The sequence below is a fragment of the Lissotriton vulgaris genome, chromosome 12 (assembly GCF_964263255.1).
Source record: "Lissotriton vulgaris chromosome 12, aLisVul1.2, whole genome shotgun sequence".
In the NCBI taxonomy this organism is placed as follows: Eukaryota; Metazoa; Chordata; class Amphibia; order Caudata; family Salamandridae; genus Lissotriton; species Lissotriton vulgaris.
In genome coordinates, this window is record NC_141700.1 from 265,333,527 (window position 1) to 265,361,433 (window position 27,907).

Genomic DNA, 27,907 nt, shown 5'->3' on the forward strand with positions numbered 1-27,907 from the left:
GAGGGTAACATTTCCTATTCATACTCCAGCGAGTGGAACAGTAGGGAAATTGTTGAATAGCAGGAGGGTAAAAATTAATATTCCAACTCCAGTGAGTGCAACAGTAGGGAAAGTATTGGATAGCAGATAGGAATAATTTAATATTTCCACTCAAACAATGTAATCAACATTAATTAAAAATGTATTAATTTTTCTAAATTAATTTACCTCCCACCATTTTCCCCTAGAAACGTCACCTTCAATATACTAAATGATTAATTATTTATCATAATTAATTAACCATTAATTAATTACTAATATAAATGAACAATACCATTTATAATGATGAAATCTAAATTAATTTACACAATTAACATTATAAAATAACTTTTAATATTATTTTTTAAATTATTATAAAATTTAATTAAAATTCAATCACTTCCCACCTTACTCTTCTATCAACCCTCAACTCAGTCCTAAAAAACGTACACAATTACCATATTTAGAAAACTATCTTTAATAATTAATATCTTTTTATTTACTAAATAATTATTTTTTTAACACAAAAACATAATTACCAATTAATTCATTATTGTTATTAGTCAAATTATGAATAATTAACAATAAATTAATTAACCTATTTACCAGTATAAATGATAACATATTAAATTATTAATTAATAAAATATTTAATTAATTAATTTAAAATAAATTACTTCCCACCCTATTCCCCTATAAAGCCACAACCTGCTGCAAATTTAAATCACATAAAAATTAATTAACATGTATTTCATTATTCTATGTTAATTAAAAAAAATATATATTATAATTAAATTACTTCCTACCCTATTCCCCTATAAACCCACAACCAGCTAGGGAAGTAAAATACGCAAAAATAATTTTACATAAATTCTGTAACTTTAAAAAAACTTAAACATACATTACAAAAAAATATACACTTTTAACACATATACTAACATACAAAACACTTTAAAAAAATCGATATTATTAAATATTCCATATATTTTAATGCCTATATTATGTACTTCGATATTTTGACCGTCGATATTACTTTCCTGCATGTCGATATTATTAACCACTATATTATGTCTATTCGATATTATGTCCATTCTATATTTTGAATTCGATATTCTGTCCATTCTATATATTTTTTTGATATTGTATCTAGTTACCGGCTTTCAACTTCTGACCATTTTGACTGAGTTTCAGAAAGGGAGGGGTTATTAATTTGATAGTCATTAATCTGGGTGAAAATGACTTGATTCACCTGCCATGTCCAGTGCTTCTTAACCAGATAAAAACAGTATTTGAGAGAGTTGAAGAAGTAATTGGCAGGGACTTGCGCAGTTTGGACAGAGCTTGCTAATAGGAGACTATGGTATGGGGCAATGAAGCCGGCAGCCAAAGACAGAGCACGTTGAACAATAACAGGGAAATGCAGTTTTTTTTTATAGTTGGCAGGTTTTCTTTTACTGGTGCATTAAGACATTAGACATGAGAATTACAAGAAGACCCTGGATGATGGTGTGCAAGTGTCTATGGTGGGTAAGGAATTGTACTGATTGGATATATGGGAGAAGGTGTCAAGGTTGTTCAGAGAGAAAGCATGGGACTGGGGTTCAGGCTGGTCTGTTAAGATGAAGGGATAGAAAATGCATGTGTAAGGGTTTTCCTGGATGGCGCTGTTAGGGGCAAGTAGGGGACTGACAGAAGGGGTGGCTAGGATCCTGATGGGTGAGTCAGCTCTAGGGGAAGATGGAGTGGGAGCGATATTGAGCCATGAGGCTTTGAAATGTTTAGGAAGAGGAAGGTTCTCTGGGAAGGCTATGGATAGGCAGAGATGAAGGATAATTGGAGTTTTTGACAGTTTTATGACATTGAGGACTATGAAGGGTTAAGGGTGGGGGAGATAGTGATGGTGATTGTGTTAATGAGGTGGGGTTTAGTAATTGTGAGGCACTGTGCCAAGATTAAATAGTTAGCATGTGACCTGCTGCTGGCCTGTCCACATCCTTCTCTCTTTGGCTGACCATTCATCTGGGCATGGTCATCTAGGGCAGGCAGTGATAGCATGTTTGCTACCATGTCTATCTAGCTATGCTAAGCATTCCTCTTGCCTGCCCATGGTAATCTTCTTTGGCCTGCACACTTCTCTGCCCGCGCTCCTCTCTCCCATCTGCATCCCTTTCTGTCTGTCATTCCAAGCCCTAGTACCATGCATCACAGCTAAGACTCACACATTTTAGTGCTGGTTCTATAATCACTGCACTGAAATGTATAATTGTGCACTACCTGCCCACAGATGTAATGCATATAATGTTAAGGTGGAGGGGCTGCCAAAAAAAGTTGATGCAAACCGAGTGGAATGTTAAATGTTAATGAGCCCGGTACCATTTGGTACTTCAAATTCAATTTTCAATCCAAATGTTGAGATCCAGAGTGGAGTTGGCACCTTCACGTTGCCTGGCTTGCAGGAACCCAGCAGTGTGAAGTACTTGTTTCTCTTTGTAAGGACGAAAGTCCCACAAAATCCTGTGCAGCTGATGCCTATGACAATGTTTCCTTTGTAGCCTAGTGTGCCAGTACTTAAATTGAGCTAGTGCTTGCAGGTGGAGCTGTTGGACTTAACCCTTCTGGCAGGTTCACCCCTGAACTTTTTGCTTTTTACATGTGACCTAGGGATGGTGATTCTTGGTTTCTGCGCACTTTCACTGTGTCCCAGTGGAAAGTGCGTGCGTACTCTGAGTGCGTGTGGTGAGGTAGGCCTGCCCTCCCATAGGAATGCGTGGGGAATGTATGTGTCCCTGGTAGTTCTTGATGCGTGGGGTGTGCAGGCTCGAGTCTGGTATGTGCGGACTTGTGTGATTGAATGCTGCACAATGATGCATGCAGAGTGTTTGTGTCTAATATAGAAGTGCCACTTCTAGAAGTGTGCCTGTCTGTGCAGTGAATGTGCTGGCTTGTGATTGGCTGGAGCTGGCTGGTGTGCCAGGCTCCATGAGTCATGATGGGTCTGCCCAGTGGTGGGTGTTGAGATTAGCATGTGTGATGTGAGGGAGTGGTGCACCTAGGACCTGAATAGGGCTGGGCTTTCCCCACACAATGCTGGCTCCACCGCCTGTGGTGCGTCTAATGTCCCTAGCCTGGCCAGTGAAAGGAAAGGGTGGTTGAGCACATCACAGTGCTCCAAAACCAGCTGGGACTGGTTTTTCCCCCACCCTGCACCCTGAGACAAAGAAATTCACTGTATAAAAAGGGGCTGTGTCCCCTTATAAAATGTTCTTGTTTGCCAACTTCAATCCTGCCATGGGCATGCTGCTGCTTGGGTCCAGGGGAAGGCTTGCCTCCCTGGGCCCTGCCCAGCCCCTGGATGCCTGATGGACTTTGTTGCTAGGAACCTGCTGCCTAGCTTCTACTCTGGGACCTTGTAGAGACTTTGCCGTAATTTCTTTACCCTTGGAGGCTTCATGCTGAACTGAGTGCCCCTGGAAGCGCTGTAATTTGTGGTCTAGTGCTGGGAGCGCTTTACTTTCACCACTCAAGCGCCTGTGAGCGCTTTATTTGTGTCCTAGCGCCTAGGGGCGCTTTATGGTCTATAGCGATTGGGAGCGCTTTAATGGTCTCAGCCGGTGCCCACCCAGCATTTGCCCTGTTAATTTGCCAATCATTAAGTACCCTGGCAGGTGCCCACCCTGCCAGGGACCTGGTGCAGTTTTTGTGGCCCCCGAGATCACCGCCGCAGCACCAGGGCCGAGGAGAAGCCGAGGGAGAAGCCGCTGATGTCACCCGGGAGCCGCGCTGCCATTGGTTGAGGCTGCGGGAGGCTCGCCGGGCGACCTGCGCGGTGATTGGCTGCCCAAGGAAGAGACGAAGCAGGAAGCGGGGGAGCCTACTCCGCGCTCCTGCATTGCCGAGATTACTGCCGCCGCACCCCCCCGGGGAGAGCCCCGGAGAGTGAGAGGAGCGGGAGCTCTCCAGGCCGCTGCACCACAGAGACCGCCGCCGCCTGCAAAGAGCCCCGCCGGGAGACAAGACCAGCCCCAGCGAGACCGGAGCAGAGCCGGAGACCAGACCCGGTGAGTGCTTCCTAGAGAAGTGAGGGGGGCATCGGGCACATTGCCGGTGCCCGCCCCGCCCCTCCAGTGTTAGGACCTCGCAGCATTTAGGGTAGAGCGGCCCCGGCCGACAGCGGGCCACTCCCCTATCCAGGCGGCATCTGTTGTTATTAGAGCCAACGAGAGGCTCCAGGCAGGCATTTTGTTATTTAGAGCCCACGAGAGGCTCAGGGGGCCATGTCCGTGATCTCGAGCCCCAGAGGGGGGCTCCAACCACCCCGCATATATCTGTCGAGCCTGCGGGCTCCAAAGCTGATTTCAGGGCATTTTTTGTTATTTAAAGCCCACGAGGCTTCCACCCCACAGAGTCTCTCGAGCCCAGCGAGGCTCACGGGGACAGTCAGTTGGTTTGTTCAGAGCCTGTGAGGCTCCCAAGTTGGCCCCATCATTTTCTCCAGCTGCCCAGCACTTAGTGGGCAGCTGCTACGTTTAGGCCCCTGACATTAGGACACAGGGCGTCCTAGCCCCAACCAGGCCAGTTGGCCTAGGGACTGCCACAGGTGGTGGCTTATGTGAGTTTGGCGCAATTGTGTTTTCCTGCACCTCTGAATGTGTTTTTATGCGTCATGTGCCTTGTTTTTACACCTCTGAATGTGTTGGTTATACATCATGTGTTTTCCTGTGCTGCACCTCTGAATGTGTTTTGATGCATCATGTGCCTTGTTCTTACACCGCTGAATGTATGTTTATGCATCATGTGTTTTCCTTCCCTACACCTGTGAATGTGTTGTGTTGCATCATGTGTAATATGTTCATGCTTATACCACTACAGGTATTGTGATACTTAGGTGGTTGTTCTTGCTAGTACAGGTGGTGCTAGTAAGGTCCTGGTTCCCTGCGTAATATTTTCCTTAGGTGGTTAGGGTTGCGTAGGTGGTACTTACCTGTTACCATTGATTACTGGTTGTGTGCTACATGTGCTACATGTGCTAATTTGTGCTACAGTGATTTTACATTCTATGTGCTAGGTTCTAAGTGATATTCTAGGTGCTAGTTCTAAACGTGCTGATTTCTGACAGTGGTCCATGTGGCCCTGTCTCATGTACATATAATTCCCTGTAAATTCTGCCCGTGCCTGTTTGCACATTGTAAAGTGTGTGTTTTTATCTAATGTGTTTTGGTGTAATACAAAGGCTATTTTTACATATAACCTTGTGTGGAGTTTCCTTTGTGGTGGGCCTTGGGTGTTGTTGCTGGGGGTGCGTGCGCAAACGCTTAGCCTACATAGCCTCCGAGTGTAGCCTTGCTGCTCGCGCCACGTTACCTAGAGGGTGAGCAGGGGTTATCTTGGTGTGTGACTCCCCTTGCCCTGACTTAGAGTGGTGGTTTCTGACTGGTTTTGGCGCAAGCCCTGGCCAGCCAGGGATCCCATTTCTAACATTGGCTGGCAGCGGAAGGGATCCGGATTTGCGTTTCCGTTGTACCGCAGTGGCAACTGGCCGCACTACAAAACTCTAGATGATCACATTTTGGGTATTATTGTTTTGAAGTTTATTCTAAAAGTAATTTCTTGGAAAATGTGTTTCTTGTGCACTGTGAGTTAGGTGTTGCTAGCTCTGGGTGGTTTCTATCCCCTAAGTGCAGTGTGAATTTTTCTGGATTCACCAGAGGGTGGGATCCAGTGGTGGCAGCATCATAGTGTCCAGTACATGTGTTCTCCGTCCCGTTCCCAGGGTAATGGCACTGTTTGCTGGCAGGCGATTTCAATTTTCATCTAGATGTCACGGACGATTCGGATGGGGCAAAATTGCTGGATATTACATCACCGCTCGGTCTGGCACCGTTTGTGTCGGGGCCTACACACGAGAAAGGGCATACCCTTGATCAAGTGTTTTCCTCTGTCCCTATTGTCGACATTGAAACGCGGCCTGTGCTCTGGTCGGACCATAAGCTGATTGGGTTCTCTGTGTTAGAGATGGGACGGTCTGACATCTGCGCCCCCTTGGTGCCCAGATCGGCCTCGAGAGCATTACATAGAGTGACGCCAGCCATGCTAGAGCAGGCGCTCACGGAACATCCTTGCTCTCTCTCGGGAGATCCGGAAAGAGACACGGAGGCCTTGCAGCAATGGCTGACTGAGAGGTTGGATGACCTTGCTCCTAGGGTAACCCCCCGGTCCTCGGTGAAACGGCAATCTGCGCCCTGGTTCACAGAGGCGCTACGTATGGCTCGCAGCCTATGCAAGGTTGCTGAGCGGGCCTGGCGCCATCAATATGATGGGGAGGCCAAACTTGCCTACCGGTCGGCGGTGAAGGCCTATCATCGCGATATTCTTGTTGCCAAGCGGGAATACCTCGCCAGGAGGATTGAGGCATCAGCGAACTCCTGCAAGGAGATCTTCACGATTGTGAAGGAGTTCACGTCTCCCTCCTCTTATTTACCCCCACCTGTGTCACCCGATGCGTGGGCGCGTGATCTTGCCACCTTTTTCACCGACAAGATTAAGGCTATTCAGGCCTCCTTTTCGGAGAGCACGGCGGAGGCTTGTTGTGATCCTGGGGCAGGACTTGGAACACCGGCCACGCCTGTGGCTATCCTGGAGGACTTTCCATCTGTCTCCAGTGACATGTCCCGGACTCTGTTAGCCAGTCTAAAATCTGGATCCCCACTTGACCCCTGCCCCGCCAAATTTTTGGCTGGGATGGCGGCAGTGGTGAATCCCCTGGTCAACCCGATCCTCAATGCCTCCTTGAGCGAGGGGAGTGTCCCACGCTCCTGGAAGAGGGCGATGGTGATCCCCCTCCTGAAAAAGCCTGGCCTTGATGCCGAGGTCTTGGCCAATTACAGGCCAATTTCACTGCTCCCGGCCTTGGCCAAGATCACCGAGAAACATGTTCATGGCGTCTTGTCGAACTTCTTGGAGTCTAACAATCTGCTCCACCCATCCCAATCCGGTTTCCGTCCGAATTTCAGTACGGAAACAGCGCTGGTGGAGGTCTCTGAGATCATCAGGGAGACCTTGGATGGGGGTGGCAAGGCCATGTTAGTCATGTTGGACCTGTCGGCGGCTTTCGACACCGTCCCCCATAAGGCGCTGCTCGCCAGGCTTTATGACATCGGCCTAAGGGGGACGGTGCTCAGATGGTTTATATCTTTCCTGGAGGGCCGCCGCCAGACGGTCTGGGTATCCCAGAGCTCAGCCGAGATGCCGCCATTGGGTGTTGGGGTTCCACAGGGCTCTGTGTTGAGCCCGACATTATTTAACATCTTTATGTCCCCTCTGGCGGCTGTGGTTGAGGCTTACGGAGCCCAGATCGTGTCCTACGCCGACGACACACAACTCCTCTTCACTTGTGAAAAAGATCAGACATTTGATGGGGAGAGAATCCGGGACTGCTTGGACAGGGTTTTCAGCTGGTTTCAGCTAAATTGTCTGAAGGCCAACTCCAGCAAGTCGGAGGTTCTATTCTTTGGCTGTGCCTCCGATCCCGAGTGGCGGCAGTGGTGGCCGGCCGCCATGTGTCCTCCGGCACAATCATCCTTGGTTGCCAAGAACCTGGGTGTTAAGCTCGACAACAAACTTTCTCTGAGAGCGCACATCCTTGGCCTATCCGGCACCTGCTTCGGCATCCTCAGAATGCTCCGCAAGTTTCTTCCCTTACTGTCTGCGGAGCACAGACGGATTACGGTGCAGGCGCTCATCGGATCTAGGCTTGATTATGCCAATGCCCTTTTTCTAGGCCTTCCGGATTACTTAGTCCAGCGTCTGCAGGTGGCACAGAACTCGGCAGCCCGGGCAATCTTCGGTCTGCACAGGCGAGCACGGGCTTCTGTGTTGCTGCAGACGCTCCACTGGCTTCCAATTCGGAAGCGGATTGTTTTCAAATCTATGACCCTGATGCACAAGGCTTTATTTGGCTCAGGCGCTGGATATCTGAAAAAAAGATTAGTTTTCTATCGCCCGGTTCGCTCACTGCGTTCAGAATCCCTTTTCACTGCTGTGGTTCCACGCGTGAGGAAGGCACGCACTGGGGGGCGTTCTTTCAGCCTCAAGGCCTCCCAGTTGTGGAATTCGCTTCCATTGGCACTGCGTAGCACCCCCAACCTGCTTCAATTTAGGAAGAATTTGAAGACGTGGCTTTTTAATCTCTCTGCTTAGGTGGTTTTCTTTTTCCTTTTCTTTCGGGGTCTGTTTTTACTTGTTATGTTGATCTTACACTGTAAGTTGCCTGTGGAAAGCGCCGGGACACTCTTTTAGAGTAGCCGAGCGCTATAAAAATGCACTCTAACATAACATAACATAACATAACATAATGGTACCTGTGTCACGTGGTGGTCAGGTTGAGAAATCAGGGGTGGTAGAAACTGTCTTACCAGTCTTGAGAAGGGTTTGGGGATGAATGTGAGATGCGCTGGATGAATGTGAACATCCCATTTCCTGTTCCCGGAGTAATGGTACCTGTGTCACGTCTGGTCAGGTTGAGAAATCAGAGGTGGTAGAAACTGCCTTACCAGTCTGGGGGGGGTTGTGTGTGAATGAATGGTGTGAGTTCTCTGGGATGGGGAGCTTGCTGAATACTTTGCGAATTGGGGACTACTGTTTTTTCTCAGATACCTAAGTTCCGTGTGTTAAACTTTTCCCAAGAACGTCTGCAGAAGTGGAGCCTGCTTTTGATTTCTGTGGTCTGGTTAGAGACAGAATTTTGGAGTGGGTAAGGTTCTGGGAGGAGAAAGACATAGGGGATGGAGTGATTCCAAAAGGAGTGGCTGAGGTGTCTTCCAGCCCAGTGTGGTGGAAGAGGTTCAGTGTAGCCCAGCTAGGTCTCGGTGTAGGGGCTCACGTCCTGTCTCAGAGGAGAAGGAGTGGGTGGGTCTGCGTGTCTCCAGGTGCCCGAAACCCAGTCTCAGGGCCTGGATTGTTTCTGAAGGGAACATCGGGTCGGGGGCCTAGGCTGTACCAATAGGCCATTTGAGGAGGATCTTCCAGAGTGTCTGGAGAACGTAGAACCTCTGTAAACAGGGTTCCAGTAGTTCTGGTGTCTGGCGGTACCGCTCCAGTTGGGAGGGTGCAGATGTCCAGATGGAGGGGTGTGAGGGGGAGAACCCCCAGTGGAGGAACCAATGGGTCAGGGGCCAGCCAGAAGGGTTGTGTCGCCGGGAGTGACCATGGTGATGCCACTTCTGTCCTGAGTGTCAGGCAGACTTGTACATGACACATTAGTTGTGTCACCCTCAAGGAAGTCCTGGTGCGCCAGGCATCTGACCAAATGGTACGTCCCTCGGTTGGGGAGCCAGTAGCCGGTGTTTCCAGATCTGGACGTAAGGGCAACTTTAAGTAGTGTCTGAAGTTACAAGAAGGAACTTCTGCCTGAAGAGAAGGAACCGAGTAAGCTGTAAGGAGGAGTACTGTCCCTGACCTAGGGGATTGGCCTGCAGTGGTTGCCTTGCTGCTGAAGGAGGAGAGAAAGTCTTGGACTTTATTTTCAACTTGTAGAAGTCCTGGTGCGCCAGGCATCTGACCAAAGGGTAGCGTCCCTAGGTTGGGGAGCCAGGTGCAGGTGTTTGCCTGTCCTGGACGGTAGGGCGACTGTAGCCAGTGTCCTGGCCGGTTTGTCTTCTAGGGTTACCACTCCAATTCGGAGAGTGCAGAACTCTGGAAGGGGGTCAGAGGGAGTCTGACCCCTGTGCATCCAGTGAATTTGGATCCCAGGTGGTAGACTAGTTGAGGGAGCTGTGACCATCTGTCATGACCAGCCTGGTGTCATGTAGGCACAGCACTTAGCAACGTCCGCCTCGAGCAACGCAGCCTCTGCGCTCACCGACTCCGTCTCGACGCCGTCAACGAGCCGTAGCCTGCACCACAACTGGCAGGGCACCGCAACGTGCAACGCCTTGCTACATCGTTCTTGTGCTGGTCTGACCGCGGTCACTGATGCTGAGGGACTAAGGTCCCGAACTGGTGGGAGAGTTGTGTTCTGGAGAGGGCTTCTCCTGGGAGAGTGCGCAACCCCAGAAGTAGAGGTAGGGTGGGGCTTTCTTGCCCGTGACCTCTGGTCAGCCTGAGGGTGCGAACCCTAGGTTGGAGGATCAGTGGTAGTTTAGAACTACACTGAAAAAGGGAGTGGTGAATGGCTATTGTATGCCAGGTGTTACCACCCCCCACTATGTGGATTGGCAGGGACCAGTGGTATCTGGGTGGCCTAGGGCCTGGTCCTAGCCGTGGACAACTAAGGAGTACCAGTGGGGTAGCCTAGTTGGGCCTGATTTTTTTTTAAAGTATGTGCTTGTCTTGTGGAACAACAGGGCGTAGAACCGGAGGGTGTCCCTGCAGTGCGGGCTGGCATCCGTGTTTTATCGCCCAAAGCAGGGAAGTCCATCACAGTGGTGATTGGTCTGCCCTGTGTTTTGGCTGGAAGGGGGTTGTGTTGGACTTGGCCCTTCTGGCAGGTTCACCCCTGAACTTTTTGCTTTTTACATGTGACCCAAGGATGGTGATTCTTGGATTCTGCGCACTTTCACTGTGTCTCAGTGGAAAGTGCGTGCGCACTCTGAGTGCGTGTGGTGAGCTAGGCCTGCCCTCCTATAGGAATGCATGGGGAATGTATGTGTCACTGGTAGTTCGTGATGCATGGGGTGTGCAGGCTCGAGTCTGGTATGTGCGAACTCGTGTGATTGAATGCTGCGCAATGATGCGTGCAGAGGGTTTGTGTCTAATATGGAAGTGCCACTTCCAGAAGTGTACCTGTCTGTGCAGTGAATGTGCTGGCTTGTGATTGGCTGGAGCTGGCTGGTGTGCCAGGCTCCATGAGTCATGATGGGTCTGCCAGGTGGTGAGTGTTGAGATTAGCATGTGTGATGTGAGGGAGTGGTACACCTGGGACCTGAATAGGGTTAGGCTTTCCCCACACAATGCTGACTCCACCCCTTGTGTTGCGTCTAATGTCCCTAGCCTGGTCAGTAAAAGGAAAGGGTGGTTTAGCACATCACAGTGCTCCAAAACCAGCTGCGACTGGTTTTTCCCCCACCCTGCACCCTGGGACAAAGGAATTCACTGTATAAAAAGGGGCTGTGTCCCCTTACAAAATGTTCTTGTTTGCCAACTTGAATCCTGCCAGGGGCGTGCTGCTGCTTGGGCCCAGGGGAAGGCTTGCCTCCCTGGGCCCTGCCCAGCCCCTGGATGCCTGATGGACTTTGTTGCTAGGAACCTGCTGCCTAGCTTCTACTCTGGGACCTTGTAGAGACTTTGGCGTAATTTCTTTACCCTTGGAGGCTTCATGCTGAACTGAGTGCCCCTGGAAGTGCTGTAATTTGAGCTCTAGCGCTGGGAGCGCTTTACTTTCACCCCTCAAGCGCCTGTGAGCGTTTTATTTGTGTCCTAGCACCTAGGGGCGCTTTATGGTCTATAGCGCTTGGGAGCGCTTTAATTGTCTCAGCCGGTGCCCACCCGGCATTTGCCCCGTTAATTTGCCAATCATTAAGTACCCTGGCAGGTGCCCACCCTGCCAGGGACCTGGTGCCGTTTTTGTGCCCCCCGTGATCACCGCCGCAGCACCAGGGCCGAGGAGAAGCCAAGGGAGCAGGCGCTGATGTCACCCGGGAGCCGCGCTGCCATTGGTTGAGGCTGCGGGAGGCTCACCGGGCGACCTGCGCGGTGATTAGCTGCCCAAGGAAGAGACGAAGCAGGAAGCGTCGGGAGCCTACTCCGCGCTGCTGCATTGGTGAGATTACTGCCGCCTCACCCCCCCCCCGGGGCTCCCAAGAGAGTGGGAGAGCCCCGGAGAGTGAGAGGAGAGTGAGAGGAGCGGGAGCTCTCCAGGCCACCGCACTGCAGAGACCACCGCCGCCTGCAAAGAGCCCGCCGCGAGACAAGACCAGCCCCAGCGCGACCGGAGCAGAGCCGGAGACCAGACCCGGTGAGTGCTTCCTAGAGAAGGGAGGGGGCGTCGGGGCACATTGCCGGTGCCCGCCCGCCCCTCCAGTGTTAGGGCCTCGCAGCATTTAGGGTAGAGCGGCCCCGGCCCACAGCGGGCCACTCCCCTTTCCAGGCGGCATCTGTTGTTCTTGAAGCCCCGAGAGGCTCCAGGCGTGTATTTCGTTATTTAGAGCCCAGGAGAGGCTCAGGGGGCCATGTCCGTGATCTCGAGCCCCAGAGGGGGGCTCCAACGACCCCGCATTCATCTGTCGAGCCTGCGGGCTCCAAAGCTGATTTCAGGGCATTTTGTGTTATTTAGAGCCCACAAGGCTTCCAGCCCACAGAGTTTCTCGAGCCCAGCGAGGCTCACGGGGACAGTCAGTTGGTTTGTTCAGAGCCTGTGAGGCTCCCAAGTTGGCCCCATCATTTTCTCTAGCTGCCCAGCACTTAGTGGGAAGCTGCTACGTTTAGGCCCCTGACATTGGGACACAGGGCGTCCTAGCCCCAACCAGGCCAGTTGGCCTAGGGACTGCCACAGGTGGTGGCTTATGTGAGTTTGGCGCAATTGTGTTTTCCTGCACCTCTGAATGTGTTTTTATGCGTTATGTGCCTTGTTCTTACACCTCTGAATGTGTTGGTTATACATCATGTGTTCTCCTGTGCTGCACCTCTGAATGTGTTTTAATGCGTCATGTTCCTTGTTCTTACACTGCTGAATGTATGTTTATGCATCATGTGTTTTCCTTCCCTACACCTCTGAATGTGTTGTGTTGCATCATGTGTAATATGTTCATGCTTATACCACTAGAGGTATTGTGATACTTAGGTGGTTGTTCTTGCTAGTACAAGTGGTGCTAGTAAGGTCCTGATTCCCTGCGTAATATTTTCCTAAGATGGTTAGGTTTGCGTAGGTGGTACTTACCTGTTACCAGTGATTACTGGCTGTGTGCTACATGTGCTAATTTGTGCTACAGTGATTTTACATTCTATGTGCTAGGTTCTAAGTGATATTCTAAGTGCTAGTTCTAAACGTGCTGATTCCTGACAGTGGTCCATGTGGCCCTGTCTCATGTACATATAATCCCCTGTAAATTCTTTCCGTGCCTGTTGGCATATTGTAAAGTGTGTGTTTTTATCTAATGTTTTTTGGTGTAATACAAAGGCTATTTTTACAAATAATTAAGCAAAATTAGGCACAAAGTTCCCCGGAAGGCTGAGATGGATGTGTGTGATAGTGTATAGGGAAACCAAGAGGGGAAAAGGAGATGGGGGAAACCCCTCTTGGGAACTAGAACCCTCACACACCCAGCAAGCTAGGTGTCATGCTTCATCATATGGGTCCTGCTCCTCGTAGGACTGGCGCTGCAATGTCCGACGGGCACCCGCGAAGGGGCTCTTTAGCTGAGATCTTTTGTTCCTGCCATATGGTGCATGCGTGTGAGAGGGCAAAAAGAGTGTAGTCGTGAGAAGGTGGTGATGATAAAACAGGGTTGGTCAGTCCACAAGGAATTTTATTAGCGTGGCTGACCCCCCTTTGATTAAAATAGTGGGAGGGGAGATAGAACGCTTGGAAGTTATTTGGGCAGGACTACCTACAACCCTCTGGTGTGGTCGACATGTTTCATGCTAAACTAGCAATTCTTCAGGACCATGGTGACAAGTACTACACAGTGAAAGATAGAGTTTTTTTATACAACCTTAACTTGGTTGGTCTGTGGAGCAGGCCGATTGGTCCTGCTTCGAATAATGCAACCCTGGGATGGTCCCTAAGGTGCCCCGCAGTCTGCTCCTGTGGGACCAGCACAGGGGAGTCAGGGACCCTAACGGTGTGCGGTCTCTGCCTGCAACACCTACCCCCACGAGGATTCCGTGTCGTTACAAATAACCTTGTGTGGAGTTTCCTTTGTGGTGGGCCTTGGGTGTTGTTGCTGGGGGTGCGTGCGCAAACGCTTAGCCTACATAGCCTCCAAGTTTAGCCTTGCTGCTCGCGCCACGTTACGTAGCGGGTGAGCAGAGGTTATCTTGGTGTGTGACTCCCCTTGCCCTGACTTAGAGTGGTGGTCTCTGACTGGTTTTGGCGCAAGCCCTGGCCAGCCAGGGATGCCATTTCTAACAGGAGCCAACTGCCACTCATGTTTCGGAATGGGCACTTATTTTTCTGCAACAGACTTTGATCCACAGTAAGAGAGAGAAAAACACAGAAGGAGGGAAGAAAGAGGAGGAGAAAGAAAAAAAAAACAGTGACAAAGGTACAAGTTCAAGTTTAAAATTTGTATAGCGCACTACTCACCCAGAGGGTCTCAAGGCACTTGAGGGAGAGGGGCTGCCTTACTTATCGAATATCCAAGTTTTTAGTTGTTTTCTGAAGGAGAGGTGGTTCTGTGTAAGGCGGAGGTGGGTGGGGAGAGAATTCCAGGACTTGGCCGCTAAGTAGGAGAAGGATCTTTCCCCCATGGTGGATCTTTGGATGCATGGAATTGCGGTGAGGGCTTGATTGGACGATCGTAGTTGGCGGGTGGGGGTGTAAAAGGACAGGCGCGTGTTGAGGTATTCGGGTCCTAGGTTGTAGAGGGCTTTGTGTGCGTGGGTGAGGAGACGGAACGTTATTCTCTTGTTGACGGGAAGAGTGAGATAAAGAGGCAGGAAATCAAGACTACACAGCTTTGGTACTTGTCACCCGACCTTCGATAGCGCCAGCTCATGGCTTCGGCGGAAACGTTGCGATATAAGTCAAGCACTGGGGAGAACACCTGTACTTTGTTTAGGTGATAGATTGGCGGGCCTGCCAAACTCCTTAGGCCACCCAAACTGCATTTTTGGTGCCTGAGAGTTACCGTTTGGACGAACCCTGAGAGGAAAGAACCCTGTTGGACTCCCCACCTTTTTGCTAAGGAGGTAGCCCCGATTTTCCCCTTGACTGAACACTGACTGGTGCAGCTGATTTATGGATTTTGAGATTTTGGAATGCTCATTGTTCCCTGGTGAGCTGCATGCTGGCAACCCTGGGTAAATTATGTCCAGATGCTCAGAGTCATGAGGCCCCCTTCCTGCATATTTATTAAGGATAATGTTTGCTAACCTTGGTAGGGAGCCATGACTGATTTCAACCTTCGCAAACAGTGTATATGAATTGCAATAAGGGATTCACCATCATCACTTCTGTTTGCTCTTCTTTTGTTTATGGTAGTTAGGAGGGAATCCACATAACTTCCTGACAGTAAAGTGCCTCCAAGGTACACCTGGAGCTCCTGCCTAACTGACTGGCCCCTATGAATTGCAAAGATGCATCTGTAATGATTGGGCATTAGATTGCTGTCAACCCCACACTTATGAGCATATAACCTGGAGGTGCCCTAGACCTCACCAGAGCTCTCTGGATTTTTTCTTGACTTTGCATCTGCTATAAGGGTATTGCTGATCTCTGTCTTGGGTGTGCAGCCTAGCTGCTGCCCACTCCCTCCTTGCTGGGACTACGCCAGAGCCATAACGCAACTCTGCTTGCATGCTCTGGTGCTACTGTTTACATAGCCCAGTATGACAGCCCCAAGGATCCCTTTACCTATAAACCCAAGCAGGAGACCTGAGCCCACTGTACCCATCACTAAGGGAAAGAGACAGGCTGCTGTGAATTCAACGTTGTGGGACACTGCGGTTTGTGAACATCCACGGAGCTCTTCTAACGAGCTGGTCTGCCCTTAAGAATGACCCCGAAAGGTTAGTTGAAATAGTAGTGACTCCGCTTAGTGAGAAGATCTCCTCCATGCACCACTTTTTATTATTTTTCATATCCATTATGTTATTACACCATTTGACCAATCATGTGTTGTGGTCCTGCACCCAATTGGCTAGCTAGCAGCCTAGATCCAGGTCACTTTGTGGTGCACCTTTCTGTGGTTCTTAGGCAGTTGGGATGGGTGCTGGTTGACACCCTTGAGGTCAGTGTACCTCCACCGTACCTCAACATTTGAGTGCAAACTGCAAGGCATTGTCCCCTAGCCTTGCAGATAATTATTACACTGTGTTGTCGCTGTGTTACTTGTTTCGTTACGTTGATATTTGATGTTTGCGAACACCTCGGGTTGCAAACATACTTAGGTAATTTAAAGCTATACAATGTATTCTGTTTGGTAGAAAGGATTTATGGTCCTCCATTTTGGAAAACAGTATCCGTTCAATAACAGTAGCAGTTCGCAAACACTGGATATTGTATCGTTATTGCATTGTGTTGGCCCTTCTCCGTATTCAGGTTGTACTGGGTTCAAGGACAACAACCTTTAGAACAAAAACACAATACCGAGTGTTTGGCCAGGGGCCCTTCTTTATGGACTGTTTTGTCTTCTGTCTGTCTGTCTGTCTGGTTGCATTCCGTAACTCCACTTGAGGGTCCCTTCACATAGTGAGGATACTGGCTCATTATAACCTCACTGTACAATCTTGGTATTGTGCTTTCTATATTGTTGTGTTACGTATTGTGTTTCCAGTGACTAAATCCTGTATACTTTGCAACTACATATCTACTTAAACATTGTGACCCGTCAACCCATGGATAGGCAGTAATACTTTTTAATTACCTTGATGTTAGTGTTGCACATCACTAGACTCACCCCCGCATGACCCCACTCGAGTTAAGCCTTGGACTGTTCTTCCACGTCTGCCCTCTGGGAGGTGCTCGGTGTCTGAGACAGAATTCTTCTAGAGCCCATCACAGTAGGGTGTGAGCATTGAGGATACCTGTGCACAGTTCCAGGAGGGTATAAACAGCAATGTTATCAGTGCAGAGCAACACGTGGTTATCTACGTGGAGGTAGAAGAGGCTATGAGGAGTGAGGGAAAGAGAGATGTGCGTGGGGTGGTTACCTGGATATAGGTAGAAGAAGGTGTGAAAAGAGATATCACTGGCGCACTGGTACAGGAAGGCGGTAGCAGGGAGGCTTTCTGCGCATAGGTACAGGCAATGACTTAACGCCTACATGTACATAGCACTCAGCAAGCTAAACAGGGATTTCCGAGTGCATGGACCAGTCTGTCCTCTGATCAAACGAAAAGTGGCAATTTTCATTTGTGCCTGGAAACACTCTAGAGAGTAGGAAGACAAGACTTTACCTGTCTTGATGCTCCAAGTTTTGGCCATATGAGAGCTGGAAGTGCAGCCACCCCTTTGGAAAAGTCCACATTTAGACGACAGGAAGACAGCCCCATACACGGTGTACACCTGCATTCCAGGTGTATGGTAATTTATTAATCTTTCTGAAAGCCCTGAATTACAGTAGTCAAGCCTTGAATTTATTGCAATTACTAAACGTATTGCACAAGGCTCTTCTATAGAGGCAAAGAGACGGGCAAGCGAGAATGGAAAATAAAGTTTAGATAAATCCAATCAATTGTAGTTTTTAAAGCTATTTCCTGGTGCTAAATTCTTTACTTTTTACCCTCATCAAAGGATTAAACCATAAGTGAAGTGTAGAGAATGGATATCATTTCTAGGCAGAGTCTGCCTTTACATTTAAACTGAATCATCTCTGTTTTACCAACATTCAAATGCAATTTTCTTTCCACCATCCATTTTTAATTTGAAAGAGGTGTCCTTGAAGGGGTGCAGGGAAGCAAAACTCTCTAACTATAAATTTTAATAATATTAATGAAGTAAAGCGTACAAAAATCCATCTTGGGTAGAGCAACACTATGCTGAAGTAATAATAAATAAATAAAACACTTATAGAAGAAGCGGTGTGCCGACCGCACAAGGTTAAAAGTTTCAATTGTCCCCTACAATAAGTGAGAGGGTCCAAATAAACAAAAATTAATGGAGATACAGCCAATTCTTTGAGTACCCAAAAATAGTATTCTATATAGAGACTGAAAATGTTGAATTTCACATCTTGGGATCTATAACTAAGGAAGTTCACAAACAACTGAAAAGTCCTGTCTGAAAGCAGCCATGACAATAGAGCCAATCTCAGGACAGAACCAGAAGGGATGTTATCATCTCCCATAATTTGTGAATCCCCAACTGACAAGGCTGTACACTGATGGAACACTCCAAAAACAGTTTTGAATTTGACAACCACCGCTTTTTTCAAAATCTTTGGCAAAATGAAGAGGAAGGCAATAGGCCTATAATTGGCCAAAACGGCCAAGGCAGGTAATATTGTTTCATGAGCTAAGTTACCAACTTACCATCAATGTGGGGCTTATCACTCAGGAGGTAAACCATGGTCACAAAAATATCTGCAAAAGAACTAGCAGGTCAAGCTCTTATACAGTGCTCATGGAGGGTGGACAGTGAGATTTGCTGTGCTCATAGTTAGTGTTCAATTGTCCTGGCAGTATTAAAGCAGCAAGACTTATAAATGGGGTACATTCTTACCTGTAGTATATGTACATCAGGATCGTGAACAGTGAGACTGCTGCCGAGATCCCACAGCCGACGTAGGTAATGTACGTGAGGGATTCCAGGACCTGGACATCCAAAGACGCCGGAAAGATTTGCTGAAAGTGACGTTATATATTTTAGTTTTCTAAAAACCATATTTAAATCTTTTATTTCTCTTTCATGCTGCCATCTTTCAGTCTTTCTGCCCTTACCCATCATCATTGAACCTCACTTTCAAGGGATTCCAGTGTGTCTGGCTATGATGGGCAGCAACCAGCCTACTCCTCAGATCTTTATTGCCACAGTCAGACCCTCACCCTTCTGGTTAGCTCAAACTCCAACTAGACCCTCTGCACATCTATGTTATAGCCCCATCCACCATCAGCTGTCCCATAGTCGTCCCAATACCCTTTTAAGTCTATCCGAACCTACCTATCCTTCGCCACAATCATCCTGAGCTAAAGCATCCTCTTTGTTGTTTCCCTCGCAATGCTCAGTCTGTGTGTCAACACTGGTCATTCATTTCTACTCACACCTACCATCTCATTTCCTGTATCACATTTTATTTTTCTTCTTTGCATCCACCCTGTGTCTCTTCCAGACTACTTTAGCATTACATACAAATATCTCAAAATGTGTCCATTGCATTTCCTCAAATTTCATAAACTTACCTCTGAAGCAAAACTTCTTCTGTAACTCCTGCCACTTGTCTCAACCAAATCACCCTCACATAAAATCGCCCCTCCACTGCCTTTGCCTCATCACTAACTTAATTTCCATGTAATTTGAGCAGACAACTCTTTCCCTTTAATTCACAATAACCAGGGGAACTTTCAAAACCACTAAAACCCTTGATTCTCTTTCCAAAACTTATCGCCACCTCAATACATCAAGAAGGGTGGACAACATGTTCCAACTGCCTTTCCATAAGTTCCATAGAGTAGTGTTTATGCCCATGGATCTGCCCACTTTAAGCTGCGTATGTAATCTGTCTCACCTCCACAGTGCCACCCTTCAGTTAGCCCCGGTCGCAAGGCAACCAGGCGAAAAAGCGGCGGACGGTCTTTCCATCCGCCGTGGACCCCCCGGCCATGCTAAAATGGCGAGGGGTCATTCCGGCATGGATGGCGGGCGGATCGCCCCTGCCAGGCCGGTGGTGGCTACCGCCGGCCTGGCGGGACGATCCGCCCGCCATCCTAATGGGCCCCTAAATATCTGCCAGAAGCCCATCACACAGATAAACGTATATGCACCAAACTTGGCCCAGGACACATCCCAAAAGAATGCAGTTGACAGCATAGAAGGTGATTCTCAGCATGAGGTGATTCTGGGAGGAGATTTAACTTGGAACATGACTAGTAAATGGATTGAAACAGAGCAGAGAGCAATGCAGCAGGTACAGTGCCAAAGGGTATATGAAAGAGGTTTGAAGACCATGTGCTAAAAGCTGTTTGACATAATTTGCACTCTGAAAATAACTAGTTATAGAAAGGAAATAAAACAACCGCAAAGGTGCACCACACAAAAAATGAAACAATAAGTGCAAATGGTGTTTAAGCACAATGAAGAAATATTTCTCAGAGATGTTGAAGGTCTTCTTTTAATCTTTATTTTCAATAAGCAGTAAAACACATACAGCCGACGCGTTTCATCCCAAGCTGGGACTTCTTCAGGGCTTTCAATTTATGAAACGTCGCTTATGGGGAGAATGTGAGAGGAACCGGGGTCCAAAGGTCACCTTCCCGGATACTGTAATCCTGTTATGTATTAGTTCATTCAAATGTTGAATTTGCAAGCATGGACTATAAGCATGCTAATGGGCAACGAAGGAAATGCTTATCAGAGTTCCTCGGTGGTGTAGAAGGTCTTGCCACCTTAATAATATGTCTGTCTTAGGCCGTCTACTGAGTAAAATGTAGAACTAGTGGTGGACTGAAGGTCCTATTAGTCCAAGGGAGGAGGGTGTAGGCACTGTGTTCCAGTAGGCCGTTCCACGAACACGACGTCGCTGCGGGTGTTTCGTCGGGACGAGGGCTGTGGATGGGCGCCGGCCGTTTTACCTGGAACGGCCCACTGGAACACAGTGCCTACACCCTCCTTTACTGCTTATTGAAAATAAAGATTAAAAGAAGACCTTCAACATCTCTGAGAAATATTTCTTCATTGTGCTTAAACACCATTTGCACTTATTGTTTCATTTTTTGTGTGGTGCACCTTTGCGGTTGTTTTATTTGCATTAAAATTCCCTAGGGAATAGGCACAGTGATGATGGGTGCCATTCAGTGTGCACACAATCCCCTTGATTAATTTAAGGGTCAAGGAACTTCACGGGGGGAAAGCTAGTCAGGTGCTGACTCTAGGAAGGGTCCATCATTATATTCTGTTTTTTAGTTATAGAAAGGATTCTGTCTGCAATCATGCACACAGAACACACTCCGATATTGATTGTGTTTTTTTCTGATACAGGGAATGCTGGCCAGCTTAACAAAGCTAACATTTCTATTGTACTATTTTTGACCATTTCCATGTGGAGACTGAGTGTGAGATGCACAGAGGGCAAGGCCTGGGAGTCCTGTGAAAGATACACGCAAACCTATTTAGAGACTGCAGTCATAAGTCTGAAATTAAGCAGAGGGTAACAGGATTCTTCGGAATGAACATTGATAGTGAGAGTTTCCATTCACTAATTGGGTTGCATTCAAGGCCGCAATAAGAGGATGGTGACAGAAATTTCAAGCAGAAACAGAAAAGACATTTATAGAAAAGCAAAAACGGAGCTTAAGGACTTAGACAGCAGTGCCATCTTAAGGATTTCTGGGGCCAAGGCAAGATATTTTAGTATCTCCAGATCAGAACATCTTTATCATGCATTTTAAAGTAATTCAAGCCATAGTCATGATAAATGATATTGAATTATGCGCTACATTTTTACTAAAGTGGTCTGACAAAAAAACAGCTGAAAGCGCAAGCTACCTGCTGTCCACCAGTATAATAGTTCCAAAAACAAACTTGAATAAGCAGAGTTAAACCCATTTATTTATGCATTTGGATCTAATTTTGTTTTGTCTTGCAACAAGATTTTACATGGAATTCAGTGTCTAAATAAGCCTTTACCTTCAATTTTAGAAAGACATGTTAAGGGTAAGTTGGTGGACTAATGTATAGTACTAAAACAGAACGTATGCTCATAGGATTGAAATAGTAGCTTTAATTACAATATATCTGTAATCACAAGAATATCTTCCTTCACAACTGGCAGTGAGAATCAAAGCAAGGTTCAGGAGATTTTCAACATTTCATTTGGTGAAATATGGTTATTTGTCCGTAATTATATCCCTTGACCCTTCACCTGTCTTTTGAAGTGGACACTTCTTTGGGTAGAGGGTAACCTATGAATCTCATAAAAGAAATGGGAGAGACAGGAGAAAGAAGGACAGCGAAGAAAAGAGAATAGTATATGGGACGCATGCCAACAGACCCGAATCAATGGGAAATTCCCATTTTTTTAAGCTAAAAATGGCTTTAATTCAATTTTCTCCTGTTTGAAATTGCCACAATTTCAATACAAGCCAACGGAGAAAATAAATCCCTTGATTATTTTTCCAAAAATGTTTCTTTCCACTTTCTGAATGTTGAAATGTAGAGGTAGTGATAGAGAGGAAATACAAGAATAGATGAGCCAGAGAGAGGTGTAAGGTAAAGATAACAAGCATTTACAAGGCAATAGGTCTCGCAGCATTAAAGTTTGAGATATTGGCATTGTGTATGACAATGCGTTGCATACAATTTTTAGAAAACTTTGAATTGGTGAGCAGTGAGAGTGTGTGCAAGAATATGCTGTTCTTGAAAGCAGTGTGGTAGAAAGTGCAGGAATTTGGGTGACCTGAGCAATGTGGATGATGCACCTCATGCACAGGGCTGACTCAGTTATTATTCACACAGCTCTGATGATGCACCTCACGCACGGGGCTGACGCAGTTATTATTCACATAGCTCTGATGATGCACCTCACGCACGGGGCTGACACAGTTATTATTTACACAGCTCTGATGATGCACCTCAGGCACGGGCTCACAGCTGTTATTATTCACAGAGCTCTGATGATGCACCTCACGCACGGGGCTGACGCAGTTATTATTTACACAGCTCTGATGATGCACCTCACGCACGGGGCTGACGCAGTTATTATTCACATAGCTCTGATGATGTACCTCACGCACGGGGCTGACGCAGTTATTATTCACACAGCTCTGATGATGCACCTCACGCACGGGGCTGACGCAGTTATTATTCACACAGCTCTGATGATGCACCTCACGCACGGGGCTGACGCAGTTATTATTCACATAGCTCTGATGATGCACCTCACGCACGGGGCTGACACAGTTATTATTTACACAGCTCTGATGATGCACCTCAGGCACAGGCTCACAGCTGTTATTATTCACACAGCTCTAATGATGCACCTCACGCACGGGGCTGACGCAGTTATTATTCACATAGCTCTGATGATGCACCTCACGCACGGGGCTGACACAGTTATTATTTACACAGCTCTGATGATGCACCTCAGGCACGGGCTCACAGCTGTTATTATTCACACAGCTCTGATGATGCACCTCAGGCATGGGCTCACAGCTGTTATTATTCACACAGCTCTGATGATGCACCTCACACACGGGGCTGACGCAGTTATTATTCACATAGCTCTGATGATGCACCTCACGCACGGGGCTGACACAGTTATTATTTACACAGCTCTGATGATGCACCTCAGGCACGGGCTCACAGCTGTTATTATTCACACAGCTCTGATGATGCACCTCACGCACGGGGCTGACGCAGTTATTATTCACATAGCTCTGATGATGCACCTCACGCACGGGGCTGACACAGTTATTATTTACACAGCTCTGATGATGCACCTCAGGCACGGGCTCACAGCTGTTATTATTCACACAGCTCTGATGATGCACCTCAGGCATGGGCTCACAGCTGTTATTATTCACACAGCTCTGATGATGCACCTCACACACGGGGCTGACGCAGTTATTATTCACACAGCTCTGATGATGCACCTCAGGCACGGGCTCACAGCTGTTATTATTCACACAGCTCTGATGATGCACCTCACGCACTGGGCCAACACAGTTATTATTCACACAGCTCTGATGATGCACCTCAGGCACGGGCTCACAGCTGTTATTATTCTGCACCTCAGGCACGGGCTCACAACTGTTATTATTCACACAGCTCTGATGATGCACCTCAGGCATGGGCTCACAGCTGTTATTATTCACACAGCTCTGATGATGCCTCATAGTTCAATACTGAGGCTTTCTTGTGTGTGATGGTACAGGTTGTCTCCTCTCTCGGTTGGACTCTGTAGGCCAGGCTTCACTGCGAGGCTACGCAATACGCAGTGACACAACCTAACAGTATTATGTGCCTTGTCATAGGTACTTGTAACAAACCGTGTGTCCTGCGCACCTGTAGATCATCATCGTGACTCTTGTCTCGCGCGCGGTTTGTTGTCCCGGCGGCGCCTTCAGAGCGCTTTGTTGACTTGGGGGGGGGGTCCTCGCAGGCCGAACGCACAACAGAGTTGAGGTAAGAAACCGGGGGGGGGCTCGGGAGAAAACATGGCGTCTGCCACCATCTAGCTGCCTGTCAGCACAAGCTGCTTCATTATTAATGAAGACACCTGGCTTGCTTGCAATAAAATCGTATAAAAAAATGCTGCTGGGGGTGAACGGGCCGTAGAAAGCGCGGGGCTTGGGGTGTACTACTCCTCTGCCCCCCATTTGTGACACACAGTTCCATTAGCTCACCCTTCCAACTTCAAATGTAACCCAATGCCTCCTCCCTCTTCAGTCTGTCCTCTCCCTGCCCCTTCTCTCCCAGATCCACAAGATTTAAAGTCTGAGTGACTAAGTCTACATACAGCATAGGAGGTGAATTGACAATATTCAGCAAACACCATAAAGTCAACATGAGAAATACAGAGTAAACTCTAACAGACACCTAATATAGTCTGGGAATGCTGCCTCTCACTAGTGACTAGACCTTCCTCCATCACACAGCGAAGCACTTCGGCTAAAGGCACTATAAGAACATCACTCTCGCCACTTCTGCATGACACCAAAACGTTTCCTACATAGGCTCACAGCAAGTTTAACACCCTCTAACAAAGCACTCTCCGTGGTGTATCTGATAAAGCGCTTCAGCACCCCACAGTAGGGTGTAAGGCATTATATCAATGCAACTACATACTACCGCTATATCATCCACGTCTTCTGAGGGAATGCCCGTCGGTGTCCCATCCTGTCTTGTCCCTCAGAGTTGTGTCCCCTCCACTGCCCCACCTGTGCCCGCTCTTTCCACTGTTACTATCACAGCCCTCAGCATTGTCCTGCCCTGGTGGCTTCTACCCCCAAGCCCTCACACTTAGCGTTACGCACACACATTACTACACAAAGGAGGTAATCGTGATCTACAATATAGGAATTAATTTTAACTTTACCACGCAGCAAGGCCTGTGCTGCAATGACCGGCTCTGTCATCATCCCTTCTGTGTCATGAAGGATTTTTGGCAGGTTCTGGGTCTGAGCTTTTATGAGTGAACTCCGGTGCACTCAAACATGTAATGCAGCTAGTCCAGAGCAATCTAATGCAGCCAGTCCAGAGCAAAATCAGAAACATGAGCTGGTAAAAAACCAGCTCCTCGAAGTTAAGAAACACCTAGGTTTCCTTTGGGATTCTGGCGCGGAGATGAGCCATCATGTTTTGTAAGAGAGCCCCGCAGAAGGTAAAATTAGAAGAATTTGAATGCATTCAAAGACCACGCCCCATCTGAAAATTAAACACGAACTTCATTAAACAAGTGCAAGATAAAAAAAAACGAAGAAGTGCGCGTGACAAAAACTACTGTGGGGCGGGACTTCCGTTTCGTGCTGGAAGCTCGTGCCCATGGAGTGGCTAGCCAGGAGAGGAGCAGTGGTGATGCAGGGCTCTCATGACCAAGAGGGAGAGCCCAGCGGTGGCGGCTGAAGTCTGGAGTGGCGGTAAGTAGGCCTTAGTTGTAGGAGGGGGAGGGGGTCTTGGTGCACTTGTGTGTGTGTGCGCGACGGCGGGGGGGATCGGTGCACTCGTGTGTGTGTGTGCGCGCGTGTGTATGTGTGCGACGGCCGGGGGGGTGTCTCTGTATGTAAGTGTGCATGCATGCATGGGTGCTCGTGTGTGTGTGTCTCTGTGTGTGTGCATGCGTGTGTGTTGGAGCTTCCCAGGAGATTGGAGATGGCCACAGCAGGCGCGTTCTCGTGCGGGCGGCCCACTTCGATCGCCTTTTGGAAGATGCGCGCGGCCAGCTCTTGTCTCCTGGAAAGCTGAGTCGCTCACTATAGGTTTCTGGCGAGACCGCGCTTTCGTGCGGTTAACGCCACGAGACCTAAAAATGTGAGTTAACCAGAAAGGAAAAGACAGGTAGAAAGAAAATAGGTTGGTTGAGGAAAATAGGAAGAGAGAACTGTAAGATTGTAGAGTGAGGTCAAGAGAGGTAGGGCAGCGAAAAGGAAATGTACAGAGGGTACAGAGAGGGTTGAGGAAGGCTGAAAGATATGGCTCAGGGAGAGTTGAGGCAGACAGAGGTAGAGACAGATAGTGGAAAAGAGACAGAGGTAGACAGATAACGAGGTGAGGTTGTGAGTGAAATAAAGTCAGATGCCAAGCCACAGCAGTGAAGCAGAAGAAGGTCAATATTAGAAGATATATAGAAAGACAGCTCAGGTAGAGAGCAGGTAGGCAGCAAGAAAGTTAGAGTGAGAAGGTAAGGGTAATAATGGAGATGTGCTGTAGAGAGAAAAGAGATGATGAAGAGAAGCAGAGCTCAGGTGAGCACAATGATGTGGTTGATAGAGACGCAGAGAGAAACAGTGAGGCAAAAAGTGAGTTGTGAGGTAGATAGGGAGGTAGCAACAGAAAGGTGAGGTAGGCTGAGTGAGTGAGGTATAGAGGGCGAAATAGTGAAGGGTGAAGAGAGATGAGAGACATTCAGAGGTAGAAAATAAGAGGTAGTCAGAAAGGAGTGGGATAGTGAAAAATAGCTAATTTTTCTCATGTTTTAAAAAAATATCTGTTAGAGAAGAGGTGAGCAAAGCTCAGGTGGACCTTGCAGCATCCCATTACTTAGAGGACAGCTAAATACCCTATGAGCAAACAAAGTCCAACTGACCTTGTTGCGACCTGGTGTGGGATCTGGTGGGGCTAGGGAATTGCCAACACCCCCAAAATTAATATCTGGCAACTCTAGTCAGGCCAATACTGGGGGGCTGGACAGGGTAAGCTAATGGGGTGGATTGATATGTTCCATCATCAAATATACCACTATACTTCAATGCCCACTAGAAGAGGGAGTAGGACCTTCTCAGATGTATTTAAATAAAGGCGGAATTAATTATTTCAGGAGTGTAAGACAAAGTTTAAAGTAGTGGATTCAGATAAGCTACAGTACTTGCAGCTTAGACACTGGGTACTACACTCTTTGGACAAAGAGGCAACCACAAGTGAACTGATGACAATAGAGAACATCACTATGATCCTAGGTGCCCTAGGTGGCATGAGGCTAGTTTCTTGCAATTACAGAGGCATGGATGGGAGTACATGGGATATAAACACAGATGGGGCAACATCTTTTGGTACAGATATCACACATGAGAAATGGGATGCTGGTGGCGTAATAATCCCAAAACATTCAGGAGTGTCTCCTGTAGTGATTTGGCCTACAAGGTAGTGCACCAGTGGTACTTGACCTGGGAGAGGCTCCACTGTATCTATACCTCTGTATCAGACACATGCTGGAGATGTGAGAGTGTAAAAGGATTGTTGATGCATATGTGGTGGGCCACCCCAAATCTAAAGGCATTCTGTTAAGAGTGCTTTAGCCACATCAAAAGGGGTATTGGGATATCATATTCCTAAAGCCCCAGGGTCCATTCTGTTGAGACTTGGGGTGCCAATGTTTGATTCCATGGGCACTGCAGATAGAATGCTACTTTGTCAACCATTAGGGGTTGCTAAAATACCCACAGCACTGCTTCAGAGGATACCCCCGGATATAGTATAATGGCTTTAATAAAATGTGGGAATTTCTAGAGAATAAGAAAATAACTCATGTCCCAACACACACAGACAATACACTTGCTTAGAGATGGTCCCCAATGATTTCTTATGTTTCCTGGATAGAGAATCTCTGATTCTCACCATCTACATTGAGAGCACTGCTGTTACTTGATTGAGTTACAGGATGTCGGAGGTTTGGAAGGTAGCCAGCAAGAATTGGTACCGGGGAACTGAGCAGCCGATTAGGTTTCAATTTGTTCATTTAATGCTTGAATACGCACCAAGGGTTTTGAGATGAGGAGGAGGAAGCATGGGGAATAATTTTCCATGTTCATGTGGAATACATGTCTTTTTGTTGATATTTCTAAAATATTAATAAAAAATGGTTTACATGAGAAAAAAAAATCTGATTGCTGTACAGTCGTAGGTACAAATGAAACAAAGTAAAATG

The 27,907-nt window shown here is 47.6% G+C and overlaps 1 protein-coding gene across 1 annotated transcript in view; it reads right to left on the reverse strand.

The window, feature by feature from the left end:
* ADGRG5 (adhesion G protein-coupled receptor G5) overlaps window positions 1-27,907 on the reverse strand; it is a 303,433-nt gene that overhangs the window by 110,477 nt on the left and 165,049 nt on the right. The window contains exon 6 of the mRNA XM_086946433.1: window positions 18,334-18,455. Coding sequence (XP_086802559.1) covers window positions 18,334-18,455 — 122 coding nt within the window. The remainder of the gene's footprint in view (window positions 1-18,333; window positions 18,456-27,907) is intronic.